This window comes from Numenius arquata, chromosome 1, assembly GCF_964106895.1.
Source record: "Numenius arquata chromosome 1, bNumArq3.hap1.1, whole genome shotgun sequence".
Classification (NCBI taxonomy): Eukaryota; Metazoa; Chordata; class Aves; order Charadriiformes; family Scolopacidae; genus Numenius; species Numenius arquata.
The window spans coordinates 113,259,682-113,271,710 of NC_133576.1; the positions used below are offsets into that span (position 1 = coordinate 113,259,682).

General features: G+C 41.9%; 1 protein-coding gene across 1 annotated transcript in view; it reads right to left on the reverse strand.

Moving 5' to 3' along the window:
* Positions 1-10,679: 10,679 nt before the first annotated feature.
* Positions 10,680-12,029, reverse strand: part of FREM2 (FRAS1 related extracellular matrix 2) — a 145,174-nt gene continuing 143,824 nt past the window's right edge. The window contains exon 24 of the mRNA XM_074146953.1: positions 10,680-11,192. Coding sequence (XP_074003054.1) covers positions 10,680-11,192 — 513 coding nt within the window. The remainder of the gene's footprint in view (positions 11,193-12,029) is intronic.

The window sequence follows — 12,029 nt, forward strand, 5'->3', positions numbered from 1 at the left end:
TAACACTGAAGGCTATTTATTTTCCCCCCTTTTGTAATGTAATTCACTGGTGTCATAAGGGTTGATTTCACCAGGCTCTGAAAAACACCTGGCCAGTTGTGATGCATTTCATTTTCAGTACTTTACCATTTGCTGAAAATTGTAAAATGCAGGTGTGTATTCTTTCCTAATTTTTGTTTTGGTTTGCTTTTGTTTGTTTTTCCTTTTTAAAAGATAAAGTTCTCACAGTGTGACCAGTTTATCAAGATCTGTATTGGAAAGTTAAACACGGTCCTGACAGTTTCCCTTTAAAGGGCAGGTATGTGAGAGGGCACCAGGCAAAAAACGAAAATTAGTTCACACTTTCCAGAAAATTATGAAGCAAAAACCCGAAAGAAATAAAGATGTTAACAGAGCAGTTTGTTCTCAGGTCATTAAATTAAGATCTTTCTGAATATTAAACCTGGTTTTCTGAGACTGTTACTGCAAACAAGTGCCTTTTAATCTGCAGGCACCCTCTTGGCCTGCCTACTTTTCTTTAAAGCACACATTTATCTCCTTTTTCCTACCTCCCAATCTCTTTTAAGCAACAGTTTCATCTCACAGCAGCATGAAAATGACCCGTTTTCAGCCCATGTTGGTGACTCACCTTGCGTCTTGAGCTCTCCTTTTCACTTTCTTTTGTGAGTAATTGCCACAGGTCGTTTAATGAGAAGCAGGCTGAAAGTTAGGTTTGAGTGAGTGCTCCAGAGGGACAGCCAGGGCTGGTCTGAGCCGGACCAAAGTGACCTCTCCTGCCTTGGCCAGGGCTGCCAGGAGCCACTGAGGAGTTAAAGCCCACGTCCACGGGCATTCATGTGGGAATAAAGTGTCACCTTTGTTGACCCTTTGAGAAATCTTGGGCTGCATCTGACAGCAGATGTCTCTTCTTTGTTTAGCAGCCAAATTCCCTCATTCCCTGGGCAACTAATTAGCTTTTAACTTCAAGCTTTCACCAAGACTCTCTTAAAATGACTGGGGACCCGGGAGAGAGGACTCACGTGGCCCAGATGCTGGCAGCATCCCCTGTCACGAGCCCTTGGAGGCACAAGCCCATGGACTGAGCCTGCTGCCTGGCCTCTGTTTGGGGGCATTTCCAGGCCACTCTGCTAATAAGCGACGAAAACCAGCCCACAGCAGTCGCAGAAAGGAAGCCAAGAGATCAGAAACCCAGGAGAGGGGCGCAAGGAGAATTTGATGCCGTGGCTATTGTTTTCCAGCCCGCAGGCTGTGGGGGCTCAGGAGGGAGAAATCCTACTGCTGCAGTGTCTTGATATAAAATAAATAAAAGAAGTACTGATACACAGACTTTTGGAGAACTTCTGTCATTTAACTTCTTTTTTTCTCAAAACATTTACTTGCTGCTCTCCAAACATAAGGCATTTTTCAGGAATGATTGTGCAGCTCCCTGGCATCCTGCAACGGACCACGACTAAAAAGCTCAAGCTGGAAGTCAAGATTGCAGCTGCTGGTCCCAGGAGCTGTGACAACCAAAGTCACCATCTGGGAAGCAGTCCTGAATGCCACCAGCTTGCTTATTTTGGGCTCCAGTAGAGTGTTTCAAATCAGTCTTCTTGACCCCCAGCGCTGGGAGATGCGTTCTCAGGTTTTGGCTGTGGGTCTGGCTGCTGTGATTCCTTCGGGCAAACACACCTTGAATTCTGCTTCCCAGCTTGTAGCACTTCATCCTTGTAATCTTATCTGAGCAATTACATATAAATCAAAAATTGCATCATATAATACAAAAATATAAACACACACATTAAAATATGTACCACTTACATATACCAATAGCTATTACATACTACATAAAATGCACATATTATAAATAACCATATGTAAAGTTTAAAATGTATATTACATAATAAAATATATAAAAAATTTATATAATAATAAAAACATTCTCTGGGTGTGTGTGCGCACACGTGCCTTTGTTGCAGTCATGCTCTGAAACCAATCATTTTGTTGGAGAATAAAACTTCTCAGCCACTTCATGAGGAGACTGGGATAACACATATTTCCGCAGCTGACAGTTCCAGATGGGACCTACAGGCAGTGCCTAAATGCTGTAAGAATTTTTTTTGAATTGTTGGCATCACACTTACCGTTCATAATGATATTACAGATGTCAAATGCACAGTTCCTGAGGAAACTGATATTTCCTGGGGGAGAAATTCCGGCACCTTCATTCTGAGAGCCAAACTGGAAAGGAAAATCCAAGCTGCAGTGCACCAAGCCAAAAGAGCTCAGACAGAAGCCGTTATTGGTGGTCCTATTCTAAAAGCATTGTTGCAGGGCAGGAAAAACACCACAGCTGAGGAAATAGTAATAAATGGGTGCAGCAACTGTTGAAGGCTAATGTCTGATAACAGAATCTGAATTTCCTGGACAAACTGTCTAGCTACACAACTAGCTCAGAAAAAAAATCTGTCAGCCAGAGAAAGAAGGTATTGAATTGCTCACATTTAGCCTGGCTACATAAAAGCAAGAAGTGGGTTCTGGCTCTGAAACTCATCTTTTTTTGAGATGCCAGTGTGGTTAACGACATTTAAGTTAACAAAGGAACAATTGCAGCCACATACCACTCCTGCAGGTGGGCCTAGACGCCAGTGCCCAGCCTGCTGTTTTGGGAATCACTGCCGATGAACCAAGGTTTTCCCATAGCCAAACACAGCATGTAGACCTTTAACCAGCAGTGAGAATTGTGCTCCTCTTGCACTTCTGTTCAGCAACTTTTATGGGTCTGTGCCCATCATGATACAGTCCATAGAAGGTTGGGTTTTTTTGGCCTCGTTGTAAGTTCTAAGTTCTTAAGTGAACTAAAGTTCACTGAAGTTAGGATCTGAGTGGAGTTTAAGTGATCTAATGAGAATTTTGCCTCTGAAGTTTTGGAAGATGTGGCATAAATGAGCGCATCCCCCATGCGGCACAGTGAGTTAGTGGTTGACGTTGCAACCTGAGATGGAAGAAGTCTCCGGGGGTGCAGAGTATCCCCGAGTGCCTGTGCTGGGCTGCACACTCTGGTGCATTAAGGTTGTACGGGATATTGAGGGCATCATGTGGCACCTCTGCAAAGTCCTGGGAACATGAAAGTTACTCTATATGTGATGCATGGGCAGCTGCTGATGCCCATGAAACCACTACAAATCTTTCTCCAGCTGATGCTCTTTGAGGGTGGATACAAATCTTTCCCTTCCTCCTACTGGGAGCATTTCAAGATCCTGACAAGGGGAGGCCAGGAATCCTGTCTCCAGGAGGCTGTATAAGGCACACCATTGATGAGGTGGTCTGTGGCACTGTTGTGTGACGTTGCTATGAGGTGTGGGCACAGGAGGACACCTCCTACGAAGCCAACCTCTGGACATATCAACGTCATTTTGTCCCTGAAGACAGACGCTTCTGTTGTTCTGACCGATTAGTCAGATCCTACTCCGGCCTGTGTTTCACAGACTTCACAGCACTGGGGACCAGTCCCTGTGGGCACAGCATAGTTGGCTGGACTGAAATCCAAGTCTCTTGCCAAGAAATGGAAGGGAAATCCAGCCACATCCCCATGAGATACTACTACTTAAAGAACTTGGTATTTATGTTTCTTTCTTGCCAGGATGATTTTGGTGCCATTAGAAACATAAGAAAAAAAATACATCAATGAAAGAGACACTTGATAGCCCAAGAAATATTCCTTTAACCTTTTGTTACAAACAACAGAGAATAAATGGAGCACGTTTATAAGGTAAATAAAATAATCAACAGTATCTTTTACCTCTGTGCCCACTTTCCTCTCTCCAGATGCTTTACCTCATTCTGTCCAGATCAGGATACGCACCAGGAAAAGGCTATTGACTCAGGCTACCATTTCCAGCATCCCTCAGCAGCAGGACTAGGCAGAGGTGAGGTACAGGTAAGCCACCTTAACAGGTGGTAACGAGACCGAGGGTGCTGACAAATTAAAACTTTCATTCTCTCTTACCCCAAGGAAAAAAAATGAACAAACATATTTTGTGTTCTGTACTTTACATTATCGATTCCAAGCCTGGGACTGGCATCTCTTTGTACAACTGTTAGGACACGAGAGTGGCTCTTCTGCCCCTGACAGTGCCCAGTAGTGGAGTTGTAGGAAGAGAAAGGAAAGAGAAGATGAACAGCTTGATCCTTCTCCTGAATCCTCACAGCTTTTTCTAGTCCAGGCTTTCAGAAGGAGCTGTTGAAACAAATAGCTGATGCCAATGGACTTTTCTTCCATGAACTTCACTTCCTTTTCAGTTTGGCATACACGTCATCTTTCAGTCTCGAAATTTTAATTTTGGGTCAGATGATTAGGTATTGCCTACTTCGTTTCATACTTGTAGCCAGCAAATTTTCTTGGGCGGAACCTCTCTAAAATATTACAAGAAAATGCGAATAGTTCTCTACTCACTGTCTCTGTATCATTCAGGACTTAATGCACCTCCATAATACTGTCCCTTGGGTATTACCTTCTGAAGGTGAGGAGTGGAAGAGAATCTTATCTAGTTAATCTCCTTATGGGGAAGACATTCTTTACTCTTTATCACTCTTTTTGTCATTTGCTGTCTCAGTTCCATTATATGTTTTTTTTTGGTTTTTTGGAAGAGAAAAAAAAATTTGTAGACAGCAAAATGACAATGAGCAAGCAATGTGCTCTTGTGGCCAGGAAGGCCAACGGAATCCTGGGCTGCATAGGGAAGAGTTGTGGCTAGTAGGTCGAGGGAAGTCATTCTCCCCCTCTACTCTGCACTGGTGAGGCCACAACCGGAATACTGCATCCAGTTCTGGGCTCCCCAATTCAAGAGGGATAGGGAACTACTGGAAAGAGTCCAGCGAAGGGCAACAAAGATGATTAAGGGATTGGAGCATCTCCCTTATGAAGAAAGGCTGAGAGAGCTGGGACTCTTTAGTCTGGAGAAGAGAAGGCTGAGGGGAGACCTTATCAATGCTTATAAATATCTAAAGGGTGGGTTGAAGGAGGATGGAGCCAGACTCTTTTCAGTGGTTGCCAGTGAGAGGATGAGGGGCAACGGGCACAAGTTGGAACATAGGAGGTTCCACTCGAATATGAGGAAGAATTTCTTCACAGTGAGGGTGACAGAGCCCTGGAACAGGCTGCCCAGGGAGGTTGTGGAGTCCCCTTCTTTGGAGATTTTCAAGACCCGCCTGGATGCAGTCCTGAGTAGCATTCTCTAAGCAATCCTGCTTCAGCAGGGGAGTTGGACTAGATGATCTATATGGTCCCTTCCAACTCTAAAAAAATTCAGTGAAAATTCAGAATGCAAGAGGGAGGAGAGCAGAAATTAATATATTATTAAAGAGGTGGATACATCATGCACTTATCCAGAATACCTCCTCTTGTCGTCATGGTAACTGACTTAGAGTTTTTGCTACAAAAATGGTCAAAAAGACAGTAAGGAAGACAATCGTTACACCTGATCTTCCAGTTGCCCCTGTTTAACTGGAGCACTTTAACCCGTGCAGCTGCAGATTCATGCTTTACGTGTAAACTTACACTCAGGAAAACATGTCTCATGAAAATGCAAGTAAGAGGAGATAGCAGGAATCCAGTGCACGCTTGAGCATGGGCAATGAAATGAAACAGATGCATCCTTTACCAATTTTCCAGCTGTTCCCTTCATTTTTACTGGAAGTCAGTGGTTACTTACCAAAGCAACAGCAGTGCAAGAAGAATTCTGAATGGATCATGTATTGAGACAAATAATATGAAAACCCAGAACTCAAACAGCCAATCACTTGAGAGTAATTTACTGATCAGCTTTCAAAGCTAAAGTATTCAGTGGTAGGAGCAGAATTCTTTCCAGGTAGGAACTGAGTCATTCTTTCAAAAGACAGTGAGGATGCATTAACACACCCTCCCCGCCCCCGACTCCTCTAAATGCTGAATTTGTAACCATGCTTGGGCTGTGAAGAGAAAGTCATCCTGGACCTGCTGGAACACAGTTGGATGCCTTTGTAGTATCAGAATTCCACTAAGTGCCAAAACAAATGTGGACATGACTTGATTGCTGTGGGCTATCTTGGAGTGGGAAACCAATGCCCTTTGATTTATTGATAGTGCTATAGTCCTGGGACCAGGTTATTTGTTCATTTACACCATATATAGCTATTCATAGAATCATAGAATCATCGAATCATCCAGGTTGGAAGAGACCCTTGGGATCATCGAGTCCAACCATCTACCCTACTCTACAAAGTTCTCCCCTATACCATATCCCCCAACACCACATCTAAACGACTCTTAAACACATCCAGGGATGGTGACTCAACCACCTCCCTGAGCAGCCTATTCCAATGCCCGACCACTCTTTCTGTGAAAAATTCTTTCCTAATGTTCAGTCTAAACCTACCCTGTTGGAGCTTGAAGCCATTCCCTCTTGTTCTGTCATTAGTTACCTGTGCGAAGAGACCAGCACCAATATTCATATTGAATATTCATATTCAAGCAGGGCAGAAACCATTCCAATCTGATTTGCCCTGGCAGAAATGACAACACAGAGCTCTGGATGGCTCAGCTCAGTCTGAGGAACTAATTACACTCTTAAGTATAATTCCTAGGAGCAAGTTTAGGTAGCAGAAGGTAACAGATGTAGCAATGCAGGAATCCCAGCCTGCTGGCTTATCTTTCCTTACAGGAGTTGGTACATATACTGTGTGTGTCACTTGTGTAACCAGCCATGAAGCATTGCCTCTCTGACAGTGAAGGAGCTGGGTGGATATTTAAGTTCACACAGAAATCAGAGGCCAGTGCTGGCCAGTTTACAAAGGGTGGGGTGGGAGGGGAAAGGTTCAGAGTTGCTTTTTCTTTCTGCATCACTGTGTATATATAACAGATTCACCCTCAGTGTCTATGTCTCATATATTTCTAACCTGACACACTTGCCCCTGGGAAAGAAATCTAATGAGCTGGCACAGGAAACATTGGCGCTGCAGGAGCAAGAGAACCGCTGGCTGCAGGCTCACCTTCACTGTCAAGGAGCATAGCACAATAAACCCTGCCAGCACTCAGGAACAGGGCAATCCAGCCTACAAAGGACTTGCAGATACCTAGAGATTTTTGATGTTCTGGAATTGAAAGAAAAATCCCTCTCTGAGCCATGAGCGCAACCACAATGGTTAAAAAAAACCCCAACCCTGAGCTGACCGCTTCTTGACTAGAAAACAATCACTTTTGGGAACAAAGCAGTGAGATTTATTGCAAACGCAGCAGCAAGTTTATGTTCTTCCATCAATGTGACAAATTAGAGTTTCTTAACACTGCAATTACTGACCCCTCTCCAGAGTGTGATATTTATACACAAATTTTAGTTCAGTAACCAAACCAGAGTTGTTTTATTTTTTTTTCCTGATACAAATGCCAAATATCACAGCCATAGACATAAGCAAAAAATTGTTCCAAATAAATATGCACAGAAAGATTTTTGACAGCTTGATAACAAATTTAAACACAGTAATTATTGTATAAAGGGTTTAACAAATGGTATTACTGATAGCAGAATAAGCATCTCCAGTGAAAATAGGATTGAATACATAATATGGAAATAGATTAAATATATATATAAAATATACTCAGTTTATTGCATGGATAGATAAATATTAACATATTTGTGCACATAACTGGGAATGAGGCACTTATTCAGGTTAGTATAAACAAGGCCACTTGTTAAGTAGAAGGGAAAATGTTAATAAGCCTCCAAAAAGTCTTGCTGAAATCTAAAACCTTGAAGCCATAGTAAAAAAAGGCATGCTGTTCCAGATGGATTTATAGTTCACTGAATTGTAAGAAATCCAATTTCTTAAGAATGGGACAAATCTGGCAGGCCTTACTGAAAACATTGGGATTTTTTTCCCAGGCAGAGGACTTAGATATCTGACTCATGAATCTTACTCATGCTTGTCCAGCTTTTCAGTGTTTGCTTCGTGTTTTCCTTTGTTATCATCAGTTTGCACTATTATTTTATATATTGTTAGAAAAATATTAGTCTGATAATAGTCAACCTAAACACTTGAGTTTTAATCAGACACTATTAAAAGCAGTGATCAAGTTGTTTACTGGGCTAAATATTTGGCTTGTAGAACACATGGGTATTGATGTGATTTTATAAAAAGAAATAATAATTAAAAAAAGAGATTTTGCCTGCAAGCAACTTTAAAGATATTTCAGTCTGTTAAAATTCAAAAGCAGAAAAATAGCTCTACTGATAAACACCTAATTTCTGTATTTTATATATATTTTTTTAAAAAGATCTTCTCTGATTATACAAAACAGGCATTTTATAAATATTAAAATGTTCTATTATTTACATGTGTCCCATTTTACTGTAGAATCATTGACTGCTATTATCCAAACATGCAGTTTCTCGGAGACAAATTCTGCATTTCTCATTATCGTAGTGACTTCGCATATAGGCACAAAGGCAAATTTGATCTTAGGTTACACTTGCAACTTAGTTGTGAACCTAAATACAAAAAGTATCTGTGGGTTAAGTCTTTGATCAATCTTGCACACATAATACATGGATCACAAAACCAGGAACTTCATTAAAAGAGTAAATTAATGTCAGGTGACTAGGGAAAAGGTCTAATGCACTGGGCACGTCTTGTGGATAATTGTTTCAGGCTAGAACTCAGATTAATTAAAATAAAAGATGACTGCATGGTTTCAGTAATGGAGTTTGACCCTTAGGTTGCTGCAAACATCCTTCAATTAAGCAGTTTGAATCACAGCCTTCAGAAAACCTAGAAAAGTTAGGACAGGTTCTCACCTGATTCATTTGGTGAAAAGCCTGATGAAATCTTATTAAATCAGTGAGGTCATAACAAAAATCCAGAGCAAGAGAAATCACTGTGAGTCCCTCTGTGGGCATATTCACACAGTACCATGAATCATAGCACAGATATTCCTGGGCTAGCGGACCTCAACGTTTCCGAGTCTTTATGGCTCAGAGGACGGTTGTGCAGAATCACTAGGTCAGGTCTATCTGTGTTGACAGAGCACCACAGCCAGGCCAGGAAGCCTTTTGGGTACATTTTTTAGTTCAGAGGCAGCTTCATGTGCTTGCAGCCAGGCTGCTTTTAAGTTAGATTCCTGTTCTGCTAACTCAGATCCCCGCAGGATGGTCCCCAGAACACCAAATGCCAAGTGTGTTGCAGCTGAAGGTAGTTTGGGGGCTGCCCACACCCACCACCACCAGACGGTGGAAGGGAACAGGAATTTTAGCAACAGTCTTAACAGCCTGATTCAGATTTTATATAGTTTATATAGTTTAATTCCATTGACTTGAAATGCCTTATTCTTATAGAACGCTAGTGAGACAAATGGGACAATGTGTCCTGAAGGTTACGTATTTTTCATGGCCAAACATTTGGCAGGATGTCTTTGGGACAGAACAGGTCCTGTCTGGATAAGAACTGACACGGGACACTGCTGATCCAAACTTCTGTGGAACATCATGCTGTCATGTTACCTGAATCGAGAACACCGACAGAAAACTAGAATTCCTCTTGTAAAAGCAGTCACTTGTTAAAAAATGCCCAACAATGACCCAGCACGTTTTTCAAGATGTGCTATGATTATACAGTAATAAATGCTACTCGATTCAATCAAATGTCAATTTTTTCTTCGCTTTATCGCCAGTTAATATGGCAACTGACAATCGCATGTTGGATTCAGTATCATGATTCTTAGGCTCAGTTCAGGCAGAACCTTGTCCTCTGCATTTTGAATCTAACTCTATCATCTTCTCTAGGTACTGAAATACTAATGTTTGCATTTCCCAGCAGTGGATATGCACTAAGAAATATAATTTACCTTACAACACTTCCATGATCCATTATAAACTTAAGAGGACGTAAGCATCCGGTTTCCGTGAAAAACAAAATTCTTTCTGGATTTGTTGTATTCTTTGGCTTTATAAAATCATAAATAAAAAAAAAAATCGCAGGTTAAATAGCTGAATAAAAAGTATGTATTGCATCCTGTGACATGCAACTGATTATAAAGTTATGCTGTCTAATCTAGCTGTCTTTTTAAAAAGTTCAGTTACACATAAGTAAAAAAAGAAATAAAATAAATCACTGGTATAGCTAAGTGAAGTCAAAAGCTTATAGGAGGGAGGATTCATGCCTGAGGCACTTCATCACCTTTTGGACTAATTGTAGACATTGAGTTCTTTGTGAGAAAGAGTACAAAATTAAACCGAAGAGTGTAAGGATTCCTCCTCTCAAGTATTCTGTGTTTCCAAAGAAACAGATTTCCTCTCTTATTGCAGACAGGATATGTAGCACCCCTGGAAAGTTTCTTGTACATTTTTAAATGTCAGAAAATATAAAAACAAAACAAAAACCTCTCCCTTACAATGCAGTTCCTTGAATTGCTGCTTAAGATTAGTGCATGATGTGAGGACGTCAGGATTACCTGTCGTGCAAAGTGGGAGATTCAGTACGGGCTCTTCTATTGTTGATAATGGCAGCAAGAGTTCAGGATAAAAAATTTCAAGTACACCTAGAAGCATATGAACTTTTTAGTCCTCATGAGTTACCGTGATCTGCTGTGAACAAAGTGCAGTTCAAGTCGTCGTTTTTTTTTTCTGAGGCACTCTGGAGACTCCGGCTTGAACCCTGAGGTCTTGGAATCAAACCTCTGAGCTGTCGCTGGTGTAATTATATGGTAGCATCATTGGCTCGTTGCTGCCCGACTCCTTCGTGGCTTCCTTCTTCTCAGAATTTTGTTTCCGTTTTAGCAGCAATACGAGGATTGCAATTAAGCAGATGGCAAGGAAAATGGCAGCGGCTCCACCAATGATTGTGACTATGCTGACCCCTGCGCTGTGGTTACTCAGTTCCCGGGGGAGAACGCCGTTGACTGCAACCTCCCTTTGAGGAACCTGTTTCTTGCTGGTGCGATCCAGTGCTATGTGCTGTATGTTCGTTCCTCGGTTGTTTTCTACTCCAATGTCTTTTGCCAGTTCTGGGGCCTGCTCAACTCCCCTCTTCTGACGTCTCTGTGAGGATGCTCCTGGGCTCCCACCACTAAAGAGCGAGTGGTACTGGTGCTCCACGCTTCTTTTGCCAATTCCACGGTTAGCGTTCTCTTTTGAACGTACGGTGTAGATTGTATGGACGTACCACTCCCTACCCAAAGACACCTAGAAAGACACAATTTTTTTGCATTTAAATCCACACATACACAATCTGGGCAGCACTATACACAGAAGAAATCAATCACTGTTCTGAGCTGTTTGCCTGGACAAGTACTTTCAAAATGATGCACAGATAACCCCCACTATGTGCCAATGTGCCACAGAGTAGTCATGTTTTCTGCCAAAATTTTAAGAGGGGGTAGTCTCTATTCCTCTCCATGGTCAGACTCCGAGGCTATCAGGTGCAGATGAAGAAGCATAGCCGTGGCATTTTTTTGATACTGTTAGTACCAATGGCCATACAAAGAACCTCAGCTGTAGACAGGCTGCAGTAGAGGACCTTCCAGGCCCAACCTGACAGCTGACTAGGCCCTGGCTTTGGCTTTATTTCCATCTTAACATAAGAAAACAACTTTTTACTGTGAGGATGGTTGCACACTGGAACAGGGAGGCTGTGGAGTCTCCATCATTGGAGATATTCAGAATCCAACTGGACAGAGTCCTGGGCAAATCTGCTCTATGTGACCCTGCTTTGAGCAGGGGGTTGGAATAAACAATCTCCAGAGCTTGCTGTCAACCTCATCCATTCTGTGATGCCTCGATTCCCAGCAGTTTGAGTGAGATGATGCTATCTTCTCTGAATTTCTCTTGTCTTTTCTGGATACATAATAAATTTGGACTCCAGAAGGTCCAGTAGGATTGCCTGAATACTTTCTTAAAGCTACTGGCTAATAGTGGTTGCATCCAAGTTCTGTTATTGTGAGACATAACACATTTTCCATCTTACTCTTGTTTCTCTAAGTCTTTCTCAGGACATACTGCTGCTCCATATTTTCATTCTTT